A 19,692-nucleotide genomic window follows, 5' to 3' on the forward strand; every position below is an offset into this window, starting at 1 on the left:
TCCCAGGGCCAACTGGGACTCAGGTACAGCCCCCGAATGGGTCTGTTAGGACCCAAGGCACTTTTGTCTCCAGCCTCACTTCCTGTCCAGTATTCATGTCTCCTCTTTAGGTTCTCTGATGGGCAACATCCAGCCCTCAGTTAGGCACCTCTAGGTATGAGGCACACTCTCCCTCCTGAATGATAAGCAGACTGATTGGTCAAACATTTACTCATTCATTTTATTTTTCCGTTTGAGATATAATTCGCATATCATAAAATTCACCCTTTTAAAGTATACAGTTCAGTGGTTTTTTAATATAGTTGTAAGATTATGCAACCATCGCTGCTCTCTAATTCCAGAACATTCTCATCACCATTTCCCCCCAAAAAACCCAGTCCCATTAGCAGTCACTCCCCATTCCCCCTTCTCCCAGACCCTGGCAACTGCTAATTGACATTCTGTCTCGATGGATTTCCCTATATGGGTATTTCAAATAAATGGACTCATACAATATGTGGCGCCTTGTCACTGGCTTCTTTCACTTAATATGTTTTCAGGGTTCATCTCTGTTGTAGCATGTATCAGTACTTTGTTCCTTTTAATGACTGAATAATATTCCATGTATAGATATACTACATTTTATTTATACATTCATCAGTTGATGGATATTTGTGTTTTCACTTTTTGACTATTATGAATAACACTACTATGAACATTTGTGTACAGTTTTCGTGTGAATGTATGTTTTTATATCTATACCTAGGAGTGGAACTGTCAGGTCATATGGTAACTCTATGTTTAACATTTTGAGAAACTGTCACACTAGTTTCCAAAGTAACTAAACCATTTTAACATTCTCACCAGCAATATAGAATATGAGGGTTCTGATTTCTCCACATCTTTGCCAACATTCGTTGTCATTTTTATTAGAGCCATCTTTAGTATGTGTGTAGTGATATCTAGTTGTGGTTTTGGTTTGCATTTCCTTGGTAGCATCTTTTAATAAGTTTTTTGGCCATTTGTACATTTTCTTTGCCATTTATTCATTCTTAAGGCCCATCATGAGCAGTATGCCCCACTTGGCATTGAGGAGGACCATAAAGATGTATCCTCATGACCTTTGCCTTTCAAAGAACTTTCAGTCTGGTAAGAGAATTGTAATTAGTACATACGAAAAGTTAAGGCTCCATAGACAAGGGGGCATGTAGTCTGGGCCTGGAGATGGGTAGTATTTGGATACGAGGAGCTCAGTGGAAAGACATTCTGGGCAGTTGGAATAATGTAAGCTTAAGCACTTTGTAATTAGAAAAGTATTATATTTTATGTCGTGGTGAATTCTGACGTAATACTGTGAAAGCACCTGGCATAGCACTTGACACATGGTGGGCTGCTGTTATGGAGTTAGCGCTCTCTACTGCTCCCCTCTTTGGTCCCTGCTCTGTCTTCTAGGACTACACAGCTCCCTTTTCCTGTTCCAGACTTTTAAATATTAAGAGACAGAACTCCAAGCCAAATAACCCTTGGTTCTCGAAATTGTGATTTCAAGTCTTGTCCTCATCCTAGTCATTTTCTAATGAAGTGGCCACAAAGTTTTTGGTGCCCCTTCTGAATTCCAGTGTGGCATGACCATTATTGGGAGGAGCAGGGCAGTGATCCCCTTTTTAGAGATTTTAAGAATCTATTAACATGGCCTGAGCTTGCATTAGCTTTCTTGGCAGCTGCATTATACTCCTAGAGTCTGTTAAGCTTGCAGTCAGCCCAGTCTACAGAAAACTAGGGCTTCCTGTACTTCTTTTTTTTTTGTTTTAATATCTTTATTGGAGTATAATTGCTTTACAGTGGTGTGTTAGTTTCTGCTGTATAACAAAGTGAATCAGCTGTACATATACATATATTCCCATTTCTCCTCCCTTTTGCGTCTCCCTCCCACCCTCCCTATCCCACCCCTCTAGGTGGTCACAAAGCACTGAGCTGATCTTCCTGTGCCATGCAGCTGCTTCCCACTAGCTATCTATTTTACATTTGGTAGTGTATATATGTCCATGCCACTCTCACTTCGTCCCAGCTTACCCTTCCCCTTCCCCGTGTCCTCAAGTCCATTCTCTACATCTGCATTTTTATCGCTGTCCTTCCCCTAGGTTTTTTTTATAGATTCCATATATATGTGTTAGCATACGGTATTTGTTTTTCTCTTTCTGCCTTCACTCTGTATGACAGTCTCTAGGTCCATCCACCTCACTGCAAATAACTCAATTTCGTTTCTTTTTGTGGCTGAGTAATATTCCATTGTATATATGTGCCACATCCTCTTTATCCATTCATCTGTAGATGGAAACTTAGGTTGCTTCCATGTCCTGGCTATTGTAAATAGTGCAGCAATGAACATTGGGGTGCATGTGTCTTTTTGAATTATGGTTTTCTCAGGGTATATCCCCAGTAGTGGGATTGCTAGGTCATATGGTAGTTCTGTTTTTAGTTTTTTAAGGAACTTCCATACTGTTCTCTGTAGTGGCTGTGTCAATTTACATTCCCACCAACAGTGCAGGAGGGTTCCCTCTTCTCCACACCCTCTCCAGCATTTATTGTTTGTAGATTTTTTGATGATGGGCATTCTGACCAGTGTGAGGGGATACCTCATTGTAGTTTTGATTTGCATTTCTCTAATGATTAGTGATGTTGGGGCTTCCTGTACTTCTATAACCTACCAATTAGATTTGTTTGCCAAGCTTGTTTTAACCAAGACGACTTTAAAGTATTGTATTGCCATGCAGCTGTGAAAGTGGTGGTGGTAGTATGGAGACTACCACGAAGAAGAAGGGATGGATCTGGCCTTTCTCATCTTCAGTCTAAGAGAAGGAGTCTCTTCCAGGGGAGAAGGTTCTAGACAGCAGAACTAATCAGAGTATCTCTATCCCTCAGATAACCTCCTTTTCACTTAAGGCTTTTCCTACTTTATCATTTTCTGTCAATTGGTTAGTCCCATCAGATACTTGTGCTGGCCCCAGGCTAAATGTGGGAAAAAAGGGAAGAAGATGGAATATGTGCCCTGGAAGGCAGTGTGGTTCAGTAGAGAGAGCATGGGGTCCAGTCCCAAGCTGCCACTTAACTGACCATGTGATCTTAAGCAAGTCAGTTACCCTCTCTCTATATGACTCAGGCTCTTCCTCTAATCACAGGACCAGTTAAGATTATAAATGTCAAGTGCCTGATGCATAGTAGGCTGCTCAAGAAACGTGAGCACTTTTGAACTCCACCATTCAAGAGCTTTGCAAGACCGGAAGAGCCAAGCATGCAGTGTGCTCACTGACCCTGTACAAACAGCTCTCAGAACACCTGTGATCCTTTAAGCACTTATTTGTGTACTTACTTGTTCCATTTCCCCACCCCCAGTTCAGACTGCGAGCTCCTTGTGGGCAGGATCCGTGTCTGATTCATCTGTACCCTCAGTGCCCAGCACAGAGCCTGGTTGGAGAAGGGGCTACTTAAGTTTTGTTATTGGGACAAACCTGAATTAATGAAGTCCAGATTTTGTCCCTCCCCATCTAGAGGGCCAGGTACTGTGGTTGGCTTTGCACAGTCCATTCTTTACTGAAAATCTCATAGGGTTCTGGAGCTTAGCAGTAGTGGGCCAAGTGCCAACCCAATTTAAGAAATTTGAGCCACTTCTGTGTCTCGTTGCCATAGTATGACAAGCTTCCTATCAACCAGCCAACTGCCCAGCTGCCCTACTGCCCTCTGTGGCAGCCTAGAGGCCTGCCGTGGTGCCAGTAGGTGGCGCTCATGGCCCTTTCCCACACTTCACTGCCTAGACAGACTTTGCCTTCTTGTCAGCAAGGCAACTGCTGACTGGGACATAGCTTAGAGCCCAGAGGTACCCAGATGAGAGTGAGGTACCCAGATGAGAGTGCCCTGGACCGCCCCCTCCCCTTTCTGGCCTTGTTGGTTTTTCTGTTTTATTGAGTCCCAGCCATGGCACACACTGCTCGAGGAAGTACAGATGTTTCCCATAGAAGATCCCAGGAATTCATTAAGGGAATCTGTGCTTCTGCCCATCCTTTGTGGCACAGCTCATGCCTCTGCCTCCAAGAAGTCATCCCTGTGGCTCTTGCTCTGCCCTACACTCACATGGTACCTTGCTTGTATTTTAGCTGTTTGCCAGGTGTGTAGCTATCCAGTGAACACCTTGAAAACAAGAACACTGCGTAATTCATCAAACTGCCCTCAGTATCCTGCTCAGAGTCCTATAGTAACCAGTTTCATGAAAAGTTTGTGGAATGAATAGTTGAATAATAGGCCGTGGTTCCTCAAAAAAATTGTTATCCAAATTGAAGGACAATCTACAAACTAGCCTGACTCTGCAGAAATGTCTATATCATGAATATATATCAAAGAAAAGTTGAGGAACTGTTCTAGATGAAAGGAAACTGAAGGCACATGCAATGCTTGATTCCAGTTTTTTTTTTTAATATATTTATTTATTTATTTATGGCCGCATTGGGTCTTCATTGCTGCACGCAGGCTTTCTCTAGTTGTGGTGAGTGGGGACTACTCTTCGTTGTGGTGCGCAGGCTGCTCATTGCGGTGGCTTCTCATTGTGGAGCACGGGCTTTAGACACGTGGGCTTCAGTAGTTGTGGAGCGTGGGCTTCAGTAGTGGTGGCTTGTGGGCTCTAGAGCACAGGCTCAGTAGTTGTGGCACACAGGCTCAGTAGTTGTGGCGCACGGGCTTAGTTGCTCCACGGCATGTGGGATCTTCCCAGACCAGGGATCGAACCTGTGTCCCCTGCATTGGCAGGCAGGTTCTTAATCACTGCGCCACCAGGGAAGTCCCTGATTCGAGTTTTGATCCTGGATTATAGCTGGATCTGGGGCAGAGAGGGGATTGCTATAAAGCAATCTCCTATAAAATCCCCTATTAAAAAAAATTGCTAAAAAAATTATTTGGATAATTGAAGAAATTTGAGTACGGGATATATATTAGATAAAAATATTTTATCAATGCTAAGTGTTCTGAATTCAATCATTATTGGTTAGTGGTTATGTAAGAGAGTGTCCTTATACTAGGAAATACGTGCTGAAGTATTTGGGAATAAAGGGGTATAATGTCTGAAACTAACTCTCACATGGTCTAGGAAAAAAGAGAGAAAGAAAAGGAGTGGAGTGGTAAGGCACATGAGGCAAAATGTAATGAGAATCCAAGTAAAGGATATACCTGAGTTTTGTGCGTTTGTGCTATTTTTTAACTGCTTGGTAAGTTTGAAATCATTTCAAAATAAAAAGTTAAAAATAATAATAATCTATGCACTTTAATGTGTGCCAAGTTCCTCCTAGAAACTGTAAGAAAGGTGGGACAAAGAATGGTCCCACCTTTGGCTTTTATTCTGTTTAATCCAGCAGTATTCAGTAAAGTTCTGATACAGTTCCTCCACTGTATGCCTTTTTTTTAAATAATAAATTTATTTATTTATTTTTTGCTGCGTTGGGTATTCGTTGCTGCGGTGCGGGCTTCCTCTAGTTGCAGCGAGCGGGGGCTACTCTTGGTTGTGGTGCGCAGGCTTCTCATTGCGGTGGCTTCTCTTGTTGTGGAGCACGGGCTCTAGGCATGCAGGCTTCAGTAGTTGTGGCACTCAGGCTCAGTAGTTGTGGCTCGCGGGCTCTAGAGTGCAGGCTTAGTAGTTGTGGCGCACAGGCTTAGTTGCTCCGCGGCATGTGGGATCTTCCCAGACCAGGGCTTGAACCCTTAGTCCCCAGCATTGACAGGCAGATTCTTAACCATTGTGCCACTAGGGAAGTCCCGTCTGCTGTATGCTTTTGAACACATAAAACAATGGTAATGATGATAGCTAACACTTGGAAGTGCTTATGCATACATTATTTCCTTTGGTCATCTCAGCACCCTTGTTAGGTAGGTCTAGCAGACTGATAAAGTAGGATGGCTGAGGTTCAGAGAGGTAAAGATGACCTGCCCAAAGTCACACAGCCTGGAAGAGACAGGTGCAGGCTTATATCCGCATCAGTCTGTTCCAAGGCTGGTGCTTTCTGAGCCTCCATATCTGTATGTATAAAAGGAAGGATTGGACAGATTGATCTCAGTGGATCCTTCTTTACATCTGGAAATTTTAAAACTTTATACAATAGGAGGTAACTGGTTATGAAGCATGCAGGCACATTACACAGCACACCTCATTTGTTGTTGGTGCTGCCTAAGTGCCAGTCCTCCTCCCTCACTGCCCACCCACTGCCCCTTGGAGTAGTCCAGATATGGCCGCACTGGGATGGGCTACCTCACTGGGAATGAGAGCATCTGGAGAGATTCCTAGGGGCAGGGCCCTGAGCCAGCCCTTGAATGAGAGTGCTCAGTCCAAGCAGTGAAAGCAAAAGATGCCAGGGAGGCCTCATGTCTGTGGAGTTGGAGCACCTGGACCTGCCTGAAGTCAGCTGGCCGAGGCTGGGGTCTGAGAGCAGCATTTCCTCCCTTGCCCCACCCTTCCCAGCCCAGACCCACCGGGTAGATAAGGCACAGATGGAGGCAGTGTGTGGATTCTAGCCCCAGGCGCCTTGCCTCTGCTCAGACAGCAGGGCCTGGTGCTGTTATTACTGTAAACAGGACCTTCTGCGAGGCTCCAGCCAGGGCCCTGTTGCCCAGATAGCAATTATGATTGAGTCTGCATGGCTCACTGCTTCCAGGCCTCTGATGCAGGTGGGACAGGGCTCCCACCCTTCAGCCCCCTCCCCAGCTGCAGCTGAGGGCAGTTCATGTGAAGGGTCCGGAAATCAGTTGGAACAATGCATGATTGAAGTTCAGTGGCCGCTTTATATTGATTGGTCATAAAGAAGAAGGAAGAAAAACCAAGTGTTACCTCCCTCCCCTGAGTGGAAGAGCTGTTAGCCATAATAACTCAAAACTGTCCTGTATCCCTGTCTGGGACTCCCTCCCTCCTATAAACAGCAAGCCTGAGGAGTTGACTTTTCTTTGGAAGTCATGCTGGTGCCCGTGTCTGCCAGGAGTTCACTTCTGTTTTGATGCTGTACATATTTAGAATCCTAAGATTTTAGAACTGGCAGGGACTTGAGAAAACATTTAATTCAGTTCCCTTATTTTATTGCAGAGAAAAGTGAGACAGATTTATCCAGGTCACACAGCTAGTTACTGAGCGAGCCATGACTGGAACCCATGGCCTTCCAGCCCCAGGCCTGTGTCTAAGCGTCCTCAGCCCTGAGAATGAGGACATTTTCCTCACCCACATCTTCCACATATACACAGGAGCCTAAGTTGTTGGAAGAAGACAGGCACATGAGGATAGGTGAGAGATTTGTATAGGGAAGTGCTACAGGCATTCATTTGTTCAACCCCTGAGCCCTCTGGCGTGGGCTGCTGTGCCAGCACCAGAAGTCAAGAAACAAGGCATGTCCTCATTTCTAGGGGGCCATGCTGACTACTGGGAAAGTAGGACAAGGAAACTGTATGACAGCTGTTGACACAGGCTAGCACAGGGCACCATGGCTGCACCAAGGCTGTCTTAGGGAAGGCTTCTGGGAGGAAGAAAGGGTAAGTTTTTCTTTCTCGTTTTTTTTTTTTTAATTGGAGTATAGTGGATTTACAGTGTGTTAGTTTCTGCTGTACAGCAAAGTGAATCAGTTATACGTATACCTATATTCACTCTTTTTTAGATTCTATTCCCATATAGGTCATTACAGAGTATTGAGTAGAGTTCCCTGTGCTATCCAGTAGGTGCTTATTAGTTGTCTCTTTCATATGTAGTAGTGTGTCTCTGTCAAGCCCACTGTCCCAGTTTACCCCTCCCCCGCACTCCTCCCCACACTGCCTTTCCCCCTTGGTAACCGTAAGTTGTTTTATACATCTGTGACTCAGTTTCTGTTTTGTCAGTTGGTTCATTTGTACCTTTTTTTTAGATTCCACATATAAGCGATATCATATGATATTTGTCTTTCTCTGTCTGACTGACTTCACTCAGTATAAGCTCTAGGTCCAAAGTTCTTCTTTTCCTAAGAAATTTTTTTTTAAGAGTAATAGTATGCTTATTGTTACAAAAAAACAGCAACAGAACTTCAAACAATACAGAAGAGTTCATAGCAGGAAGTGAAAGTTTGAATCCCTTACCCCCACTTCCCCAAAAGAGGTAACCACTGCTGCCTGTTTGGTCCGTAGCCTTCAGGACTCTCCTGGGTCCCTGATAGATGGGAGCAGCTTTTCTTCCCTTGATTAGTTACTCTTATGTGGAAATCTTCAGCTCTTGGGCTGGAGAACCCTTATTCTACCACTGCCCTTGCCTGGGGATTTGAGACCATCCATTATCAATCCACAGAAAATTTGGAGCACTTATATTCCAAGTTCTGTGTACACCTTGGATATATCATCCTAGTTTGCTCTGTTGCTTCCTTAAAATGAGGTAGACACTCATTGGAAAATGATGATAGTAATGAAATACACTCTTCCATTTGTATAGCACTTTTATCGCATACCAAGTGCTTTTATATATTTTGTCTCGTTTCTTCATGGTGCCCCTGAATGACATATGGAGTAGGGCTGGTGGAGTCCTCTCCCTTTTTTTAACAGTTTTGGAACAGGCTCTGAGAGCAGGAGCTGTTATTCAGGTGAGGAGACCAAGCGAGATTGAGAGAGGTTGAGTCACTGGTTCGTCCATGACTACCCACCCAGTAAGTGCCAGAGCCTGCATTTGAACCAAGGTCTCTCTCGCTTATTTTCCTGCCCCTCTCTACTGCCTGAGAGTTGTACATGAGCTGGGATTCAACTCTGGACTGCTAGTGTGGTCTCCTCTCCATCATCTACCCTAGGTTTAGTGTCACCCACCACTGCCCTGCCAAGCAGGAGACCTAGTTCATTAGGGAAGGGGCTTCCACAAGTCTGGAGTGAGCCCAGAAAGGCCTGCAGTGCCCACCCTCACTTCTCAGCCCCTGGCCACAGGCAGCTCTGCCCTGAGTGGCAACCTGCATTAAGCCTTTCACTCATCATCTCAGGGATGATGGAATCCTAACCTTTTCGGAGACACCATGCTCTGTCACAAGCATTGCTCTTTTTAAAAGAGATTAATTCACTTGCCGCATTTTGTCCATTGGTGAAAATCACAGGGGAGAGCAAGGGTGGCTTTCTCAGGCCTCAGAGGCCCTTTCAGCTGCTCTCAGCAGGCATCCACCCGCCCAGCTGGCCCAGGACTTTGAAATGACTGCCTGCTGGGCATTCACTTGCAAAGCAACAAAATGAAATGGAGGAGACCTGGGTTTGTGAAATCCTAACTTTTGGGACTGCTCTGCACACAGAGGGGAAGTGGGGGAGAGGCCCACCCAGCTCTGAAAGAGGAGAAGTTGTTTGGAGTTGGGGTCACTGATGTTTTTGTTTGTTCTGGTCCTTCCTTGATTTACTAGGTGCCACCACTCCTTATGGAATTCTGCCATGTGGTGTCTCTTTTAATCCTTACAACTACCTTGCACAATAGGGATTAATAGCCCCCATGTCACAGCTAATAAGTGACAGAGCCAGAATTTGAACTCCAGCCTTTGGACTCCAGGGCCATTGCTTTCTCCTTTACACCTCAGCCCCAGGAGGCTGCAAAGGATGATAGCCAGTATGCTGGGCAGGGCTTAAAAGCTGGTGTCTCACTAAAAAACACTAAGATTTGCCTCCTAGGAATGATCCCTTCAGGTTTGCAGAGCCCTTTCCTTCAGATTTCAGTGTCACCTCTTAAAACCCTAGTGGACTTATAAAGAGACTAAATCTCAGAGAGATAATATACCTTCTGTGGGGTGTCAGAGTAGGAGGTGGCAGAACTGGAACTAGAATGCAGGTCTCTTGCTTCTGCCCTGTGCTCCTTCTACACTGTTCATTGAAAGGATAGCAAGTTTGGAGAAGCCTTCTCTCCCAGCAGTTCCTCCTCTTAAAAGAAAACCCTGCAGTGTACAGAAAAGGAAACCTCAGCATGCTAATGTGCATATAATAAGTAGCTCAAAATTATTGGTAATTAGAGACATGCAAATTAAAACAACAATGTGAGATCCCTTTACACCTATTGAACTTGCAGTGATTAGGAAGTTGGCTACTGCCAAGTGTCCGTGGTACACAGGAACACCCCTGTCCTGCTGGTGAGAAGGTAGATGGAGCAGTTGTCCTGTAGGACCCTGGCATTATTTAGTTAAATCAAGTGATATAAACCCTGTAACCCAGGGATTGCACTCTGAGTACATGCCCTGGGAAAATACTCACACAGGTCCAAAAGGGTATATGTAAGAGGATGTTCTTTGAGCATTGCTTTTGGTGGCTGAGAGATGGAGGTTAGCTGGGTGGGTATCCCTGGGAGAGCAGAGAGGGAAAATCTGGTGGATGTGCCATAGAGCAGTAAGTAGCAACTTAAAAGTGGAATTATTGTATGAATTAGCAGTATGAACATATCTTAAAATGCAATTATGGACTTCCTTGGTGGCACAGTGGTTAAGAATCCACCTGCCAATGCAGGGGACAGGGGTTCAATCCCTAGTCCGGGAAGATCCCACATGCCGCGGAGTAACTAAGCCTGTGCGCCACAACTACTGAGCCTGCGCTCTAGAGCCCACGAGCCACAACTGCTGAGCCCACACACCTAGAGCCCGTGCTCTGAAACAAGAGAAGCCACTGAATGAGAAGGCTGTGCACCACAACCGACAGTAGCCCTTGCTCGCTACAACTAGAGAAAGCCTGCGCGCAGCAGTGAAGACCCAACACAGCCATAAATAAATAAATAAATAAATAAATAATTTTAAAATGCAATTATTTGTGGAAAAAAGTAATAAATACACACACGCACATTATATATATATATATATATATATATATATATATATATATATATATATATATAAATAAAGAAAAAATAAAAGAAAACCCTGCTTGGCTTAGGTTCTGGAAAGCAAGAACTTCAGTCGTCTCCTCCTCAGTAGCCAGTATGCGGCCAGGCACAGAGTGAGTGTTTGCATGTTTGTTGAATAAATGAACAAAGGAGTGCGTGAAGCCAGCCTGGCTGAACTACCCAGGTCATCCCATGTGACCCTGTGTTAGAATCCCAGGGTACTTGCCAACCTGCCACTACCAACTTGAGGCCAGATCGCTTTGTTCCTTCAAAGAGATAGAAACAGGGTAGCGTGGCAGGCAGAAACCACTTTGTACTGAGTACTTGCTATGTGCCAGGGACTGGGCTGGGATCCCTGCAAATTAGAGATTACTGTCCCTATTTGATAGGTGAGAAAACTGAGACTCAGAATTGATTTGCTCAGCATTATCTAGCTGAACCAGAATTTGAATCCACGTCTGACTTGCTCCAGAGGCTTTTATTCATCTTTTTCTTTTTATTACACTACCCTCAGCCCTTAAGGGGCAGGAAGAGGAGGCATCTCAATCTTCTTTCTTCAGCACTGCCTCCAGAGGAGTGCTGCTTCTAGAATTCTCAGGGCCCAGGCAGGGGAACACAGGTCACTGACCCACTAAAGGCATAAAGGATTCTGGCTGCACTGCGTTTCTTCTGTTCATGCGCACTTTCTCATTTCCCTGCCCTAGCTCATCTCCCTTGGTCTGTGTTACAGCAACCTCCAAATTGGTCTCCTTGTCCCCATTTTCTATTCTGTCTCCTTTCAAATTCAGCCTGCTTAAGCTATTAGGTTAATTCTATAAGTTCTTTTGCCCCAAACCTTCAGTGACAACCCCACTTGCCTATGGTGAGAGTCCAAGGAATGGCAAATAGGTTTCTTCTTATTGATGGTAGCTGATTGAAACCAGTGTTGAGAAGGATTCTGAGGCTCTTTCAAAGGCTCCATAGGAAAGAACTGCTGAGAGAGAGTCATGATTTCTGACTGAGATACAGGAGGGCAGGACCATAGCACACACATGCCAGGCATTTGTCAACCCTTTAGATTGGGTTTTTAACTTAGGGTCCACTATTGATTTCATGGGGACCTACGAACCCCTGGGCATTGTATATAAAGAAAGATTTTTTTTTTTTTTTTTTTTTTTGAGTGTGTGTGTGCCTGTGCACTTTTCTGGAAAGAATCATCAGCTTTGATGATTTATCCTCAGAGGAGTCCATGGCTTAAAAAAGGTTTATGCCTACTGCCTTGGCCTCCTAGCTTGGCTTTTGAGGCCCTGTGGTAGGCCATGCCTACCTTGGCAGCTGCCTGTTTCTGTGCTGCTAACTGTCACACAGATGGATCTACCTGATGGTCTCTGAGTATACTTTCTCATCCCTTCCCTGCTTCTGAATAGTATCTTGTGTCTTTTTTCTTGACTGGCATGCACTTCCTCCCTCTTCTGTAAATTGTTCCTATTCTTCAAGGCATAGTGCAAGTCTTTTCCCGCAGACACCTCTCATCAGCCCTTCCTGATTTTCTGGTCTTACAGACTGAGGGCCAGAGAAGTGAAGCCATCCAACCAGAATCACAGTTAAAATCAGACTCCAGTCTCTCAGTTCTCAGAAACTTGCGCTCTCCACAGCACCACTTGGCCTGCTAAACAAGGGAAGGTTTTGTGCAAAGAGAGATTTCTGTCTCAGAAAATTATCCCCAGGGTTCTTAGCCTCTTTAACACCTTTGGCTATGGACAGTTGTTTCTGCATAAAGGATGCTTAACAGTGTATGTGGTAAGAGGAAGAGGCCCAGGACTTTGACCAGAAGAAACCTTTCAAACTAGAGGTGAGAGAAGAGGGTTTCCCAACCTCCTCTCTCAACACTCCCCTCGCACTTCGTGCCTGAGTCGTGCCAGACCTCTTTCAGGGCCTCATATACCCCGTGCTGCCTTCTACTCTGATGAGAGGCTTTACCTCTGCCTGGAACACTCCTTCCCTCCCTTGCCCCCTTTTGTCTTGCTAACTCTCTATCATCACTTCCTCTGAGAGGCCTTCTGGATCATTAAGGCTAGGTTAGGTTCCCTGGTTGTACATTTGCAACTTGAGGCCCCCTTCCTAGCACTCGTCTGATGTGTAGCGATGTGCTTGCTGGTCTGTCTTCCCCTCAGGCTTTGACAGTGCCTGTCTCATTCCCTGCATCAGCACAGGCTGAGTGAACGAATGAGTACATGATGTGTCTCTTCATCCTCCCAAGCCTTTATCACCTGCTTACCTCAGCAGCACAGAGGTTAGACTTGGCTTGGTCCAGAGGGGCATTTACTACAGATTATGGCATAAGAATGGTGCTAGGACTCAACCCCAAGCCTCTTGACTCTCTGCCAGTGCCCTTTCGTCTAGAACGCACTGAAGAGTAGACAGCTTCCCAGTTCCCCCTAATGCCCATTCCTCATAAGCAGCTCCTGCCTTGTTGGTGAAACACTTGACTTTTGGTCTCCCTGTTTCCTGGCCTCCTACAGCACTTATGGTGGGAAACCACACACGACAGCCTTTGTTTTCCTGCTATCCTGAGTCCTCCCTCCACAACTAAATTCCTTAGGGCAAACCCCATGTCTTCTCCACACTCCCATCCCAGAATTCAGCACAGGGCCAAGCATATGTCATGCTGATTTGCTGGAGTCCATTTAGTCTTTTCTCTTCCATGTTACATGGAGTCAGGTTCAGTGTAGAGGAAGGTTGGTGAGGTGAGAAGGATTCAGGCTGCAGAGCCATTATTGACTTGGGTTCCAGTCACTGTACTGCCCCTTAACTAGCTTTGTGACCTTCAGCGAGTCATTTCCCCTCGCTGAACTTATTACCTCATCCATGAAAAGAGGAGATTAATACCAGCTCCTTAAGCTTGTGTGAAGAGTGAATGAGAGCATGTATGTAAAGTTCTGAGGCAGTTCCTGCTTGTAGGAGGTGCTCAGTAAGAGTTGGTTCTCTTCGTTCTCCTCTCTATCCACCCCCACATTATAGGGCCCCCTGCTACTGGGACCCAGAATTCAGGCTTTTAGTGGTATACTTAAAAACTTTTGTTAACAGCTACTGAGCTCCTACTGTGTACTAGGCACTGGCATATAGAGTCAAATAGGCTCATATGGACTTTTCTAGAAACCTAATCTAGCATTTCTAACATTCTTTCCATCTTCCCTTGCATTCAGAGTTCCAATTTCCAGACAGCGACCATACAAATAAACTTGAGAAGTGGGATTCTTCCGTAAACCGGGAGCTACATAGATGAGAAGTGTCATTGGGCATTTGGTGCTAAGCATGGGGGAATTCTAAGGAAGGAGGAGAGATCTGTGGACTGGATGAGTCAGGAAAGCCTACTTGGGAGAGAGTCCTCAAGCCAGGGTTGTATCCCATTATATGAAAGTAGGTTTAGAATAGGCAGAGAGGCAGGGAGAGAGCATTCTGGACAGGGGGGAAGGCACATTCTTTCCTCAGTAGGCTGGGAGGATGACAGCAGAGGCAAACTCATTTAAGGAAAGAGGGAGAGAGGTAGGAGAAGGCTGGGGTCAAGGGAGAGTGACCAGAGGAGCTGGGATGGGTATTTAGTTCTCAAAGCCCTGTAACTATTTCCAAATTCATCTAGCCTCCCTGTTTATTGATTTTTCATTTCTTCCACTCTTATGTCCATGATAAGCCATATACTGAAAATATTTCTGTCTCTTTCTAGGCTGTTGTCGGAAGGTGCTGATGTCAATGCAAGGCACAAACTTGGCTGGACAGCACTCATGGTGGCAGCCATCAACCGAAATGACAGGTGAGAGATCTCCTTCCACATGGGGCTCCCTTTGCCAGAGCTCTGCAGACCACGATCCTGAACCCTCTCCCACCCTTGCCTGTCCCCCTGCTGTCTTCTTGAAAGGCAGGGAAATGGACTCAGCCTAAGGAACTGGTCTACACCTGGTGCAATGGAAAGTATAGGAGATGTGGAGAGGGAAGATGTAGCTCTGGATCGCAGCTCCATCCTTCATTGACTTTGTGACCTTAGGCGAGTCATTTGCTTTATTGAAGCAACAAAATGTTTGAAAGCCTGTTGTAAGTGGTTAAGTGTACCTGTGTAAGTTATCATTATGATTACGTTATCATTATCCATGTTGAACAGTCTGCAGTCACTGTCCCCAGCAAGGGCTCCATTGGGCTGTTCCTTTGGAAGTTCTTGTATAAACTAGGGCAGGTGGGGGTGTTCCTTCCCTCTCATTGGAGGCCCTGCTGTTTTCCTATATCTTCCCCATTCCCCCAGCATGCAACTGTTGTGTAAAGATTGAAACAGTCTACTTTGTATATAGTTATCTCTACTTCTTACAACCACCCACAAGATATATATTATTATTTTTCATTTTGCAGCTGAGAAAACTGAAGCCCAAAGAGGTAAAGTGATTTGTCTAAGGTCACACAGATAGAATTTAGAACCTGGTCTGACTGCCTGCAGAGTTTGTGTGTTTTACTGTATCTCACTGCTACCTCCCACTGCCAGATCCAGGGCTTGGGCTGGATGCTGCCATTACGTCGCAGTCTCTAGCTGTGATTATGCAAAAGAATTGATTGAAAAAGAGCAAAAAGAGATGCTTTCAAAGAAGGCAGACTGGGTGCTTTAGTAACAGCCACTGACATTGATGGTGGGAGGTAGAAGTTTTCATTTTCCCTTCAAGCAGATCTTTAAGGATTTTATCTGCCAGTACTGGCCACCTTTGGAAGGGTCATAAATGTGGTGGAAATCAACCAAACAGGTATTTTATAATGTCGGGGAGGCACTGCCTCAGACTGGCTGAGAGACTTAACTGTACTGAGAGTTCTCTCTTCTCTGCTGCTCTGTTGTGAACTTGATCTCAGCACTCTTTCTCCTTATTTGCCCCTTTAGCTTTAAGCACATAGTCTTTAAAAGAAAAATTAATGTAAATAGGTTCCACAGTTGAGAGCCTGGAATCCAGTCCTGGCTCTGACCCTTAGCTGAATTTCAAAATTGTATGAACACCTTGTTTCTTCACCTGACATCAACTATTTCTACAAACATTTGGTAGATATCTACTCTGAACCAGGCTTTATGTTAATCACTGGGGAATCAGAGGCCTTGGGAGCTCGTGGTCTAATGTGGAAAAGACAGGCAGGTAGAGAAACAGAGTATAGTGTAATCAGTGGTATCAGAGCAGTGTGGATAGGATAGTATCAAAGCAGAGGGGGTGAGGGGACTGAATCTCACCACAGAGCAGATAGATTCTTACTATATTCTTGTGAGAATCAAATGAGATAATGTATATGCTACAGGTTACAAATGGTGAGATGTTATTCTCTGCTGCTCACATTAGACCTCTACACACAAACACACATGTGCTTATTCTACCACTTATAACCCCCCTCCCCTGCCTCCACCCCCACCCACCAGTCTTTCCCAGCTTGCAGGTATCTCCATCTGCAAGAGGTAACCCGTGGTGGAGAAAAGGGAGGGGGTATGTGCCCTTCTATGTTTGATTTTATCAGCATTGAGACAGAATAGGAATTAACACTATACTTAAGAGTACTGCCAATCAGTGAGCACATAGCTAGTAGATGTGCTTTGAGAACACTTCTCTCTGAATCTAATGAGTTGTTGGTTTAACTGATTGCTCTGTCTTTATCCAGGGCCATTAGCAAATCAGTGATGCTCATTGAGCAAAGTGAGAGTGTTGGCTTGTATGTACTTGGTTCCTAGAACTAATTATTGGTGTTTTAAGCTTCTATTTTGTGCCCTCCTCTTCCTTCCGGTACCCAGTGAGGACAGATTTTTATAGAAAATAGCATACTCTCAGGTTGGCTTTATTTATTCATATCACAAAAATTGTTTGGCACCTACTGTTTGCCAGGCACTGTTCTTGACAGACAAATATCCCTATCCTCAAAGAGCTTATTTCTGTACAAGTGGTGGTCCCTGGGTAGAGAGAGGCAGGGACAGACAATAAACAATAAATACAATGCATAAGTAAACTATATATTAGAAGATAAGAAGTGCTAATGGAAAAAAAGGAAAAGTAGAATCTGGTAAAAGGGAAAGCCAGGGTGGGTAGGCCTCATTGGTAAGGTGCTATGGGAGTGGTCTTGAAGGATTATCGTGTCCATCCCAGCACAATCTGCCAGTAAGTTTTTCTGTATTAGAAGTGTGCTGATTCTCATCTCATCAGTCACCAAACGCTTCTGGAATCATACTGGCCAAGCCTGAAATGCCACCACCTTTGAAATGGGTTGGGTCAAGGGCGAGTAGAGGGACAGCACCCCGTGATTCAAGGCTGAAAGTAGAGAACCTTCACCTCCTTTAGAATGTTGGCAGCCCACAAGCTCAAAGGAGATATCCTGAGAGAAGCCCAGTCATTTCACCCTCAACTGCCTTTAGTGCCTGGCTGCTTAATGTGTTAAGTCCTTGGAGATATGAACACAGTAGTCTCTATACTTAAGGAGATTATCTTCTTGTGAACCTTTATTTATATATGTATTTATTATTTTATTTAATTTTGAATAGTAAAGAGAGTGCTATTTTGTTTAATTTTGAACAGAAAATACAGTGTTATAGAACAAAATGTTAAAAATATGCATGGGAACTTATTTATAATTTATTCCCTCCTTTTATTTACAAAAAGGGTTTAAGGTGACTTAAATCAAAATACAAATATAAATGTACACAGGAGAGTTAAAACTGGATCAAGATCAGAAATCATATTGGTAAAAGGAAAGATAATTCTATCAGGATTGAACTAGAGATTTTCTTTTCCAAAAATAGGTTTATTGTTTTTGTAAAGAAAATATAGAGAAGAAAGTAGCCGTCAACTGAATTCCCTCTACCTAGAGACTGATCACTATATCTATATCTATATCTATGTGTCTAATTTTACATAAATGGGACCAGGCTGTACTCACTGTAAATCAGGTAATTAGTGGAATGGAGTATGAATTTAATTTGAAGTTTCCTGACAAGCAGGGCAAAAAAGGGATACAGAGAGTTTTGGTTCTTCAGGAGAGAGGAACTTTGTGCTGACATACCTTTATGTTATCATGTTATGCATCCAGCAGACTTTTTTAAAAACTAGACTGTGTCAGGTGCTGATATGCTAGGCTAAAGGGGATTCAGATACTAAGTAAGCATCACAGCCTTTGCCTTAAGAAGCTTACTTGGACTGCTGACATCAAGGACTTGAGCATTGTGATGGCCATTGTCTTCAGTAGCCCTCCTGCCAAAGATTTACCAACATTCTGCTAGGACAATCCTTTTGCCAGCCTAGTAACAGCTTGGGTGTAGTGTTGACTTGAGGAGTAGTTGGCGGGGGCTGGCCCCTTCTCCACAGTGAGCCCTCCATAAGCCTCATGCCACAGGCACTTGTTTAGCCTGAGTCTGGGTGCCTCATTCCGTGTTGCACTCTGACCCAGCCCAGCTAAACGCTAAGCCACAGGGTCCCAGGATGACCACTGTGACTTAGCACAGCCTCTACTGGCTTGTGCAAATATACCCAGCCTTCAGCTAAATTCAATTAGTTTTTCTTTAAGAAGGGAAAGAAATCCAATTTTACTAAACATGGACAGACGGTGGAAGGCACTTTGATGTTACAACCTCTCAGTGATGCTTTACTTAGTCACAAGTTCATAAGCAAGAAGGCTTAATTACTTGGGAAAACACGGGATTAAAACTGGACACAATGGCTGAGTATCCGCTCTTGGGCAACTTGATTCGAACCCATGCACCCAGTTCGTGTGTGGTGCAAACTTTGATGTGTGCTGTGACAAGCTGAAAGTGATGACCCCCTCAGGGATGCTCCTTCAGATGGCATTTGCAGGATGTGTAGGCGGAGAGGCAGGGCCTGCCGGGCCTGTTTGCTCTACTTTGATGTCCAGGCAGCCACAGGCCGCACTGTTTGCTCTTTCACTGAGGGGTGGATTGGGAGCCTCCTACCTTTCCCAGTGGACAATGGCCAGCAATGGAGTGTGACGACTGTTGACCATTCCAAGAGCCTGGCGGACCAGAACAGGGCTTTGGGAGGTGCAGAGCCTGGGGGGCAAAAGCTATTTATAGGACAGCCATTTCTCCAGATGTAGCTTTCTTTAAAGCCTAATGGTGGTTGGGCGCTCATCATAGAGGTAAAAATAGTCTCATGAGTTTTAACAGGTACTGAGTACTGCTTGACCTTTTGTCCAATGACACTAAGGTATTTGTAAATTGAAAATTTAAGTCTGTCCTGTTTTCTTCATCAGCATGTATATGCAGGGGATAGTGGTTTGGAAGAAAAATGGTATTCTAATTCCTCAAAAAAGAAGCTGTCAAAACACGTCTGATAAAAGAATAGTATCCAGAAGATATAAAGAACTCTTACAAATCAGTAATTAAAAGGTAGCCCAATTTTTTTTTAAATAAATTTATTTATTTATTTTTGGCTGCACTGGGTCTTCGTTGCTGCGCGCAGGTTTCTCTAGTTGCGGCGAGTGGGGGCTACTCTTTGTTGTGGTGCGCGGGCTTCTCATTGTGGTGGCTTCTCTTGTTGTGGAGCATGGGCTCTAGGTGTGTAGGCTTCAGTAGTTGTGGCATGCGGGCTCAGTAGTTGTGGCTCACAGGCTCTAGAGCGCAGGCTCAGTAGTTGTGGCGCACGGGCTTAGTTGCTCCACGGCACGTGGGATATTCCCAGACCAGGGATCGAATCCATGTCCCTTACATTGGCAGGTGGATTCTTAACCACTGCGCCACCAGGGAAGTCCCAATAGCCCAATTTTTAAAAAATAGGCAAAAGATTTGAGCAGACACTTCACCAAAGAAGAGATTGATGGCAAATAAGCACATGAAAGATACTCAGCATTTAGGGGAATGCAAG

The 19,692-nt window shown here is 44.6% G+C and overlaps 1 protein-coding gene across 2 annotated transcripts in view; it reads left to right on the plus strand.

The window, feature by feature from the left end:
* CLPB (ClpB family mitochondrial disaggregase) overlaps positions 1–19,692 on the plus strand; it is a 155,360-nt gene that overhangs the window by 20,993 nt on the left and 114,675 nt on the right. For both annotated transcript variants that reach the window (XM_082659851.1, XM_082659850.1), the window contains exon 3: positions 14,544–14,630. In XM_082659851.1, coding sequence (XP_082515977.1) covers positions 14,544–14,630 — 87 coding nt within the window. The remainder of the gene's footprint in view (positions 1–14,543; positions 14,631–19,692) is intronic.

This window comes from Grampus griseus, assembly GCF_964374135.1.
Source record: "Grampus griseus genome assembly, chromosome: 8".
Lineage (NCBI taxonomy): Eukaryota > Metazoa > Chordata > Mammalia > Artiodactyla > Delphinidae > Grampus > Grampus griseus.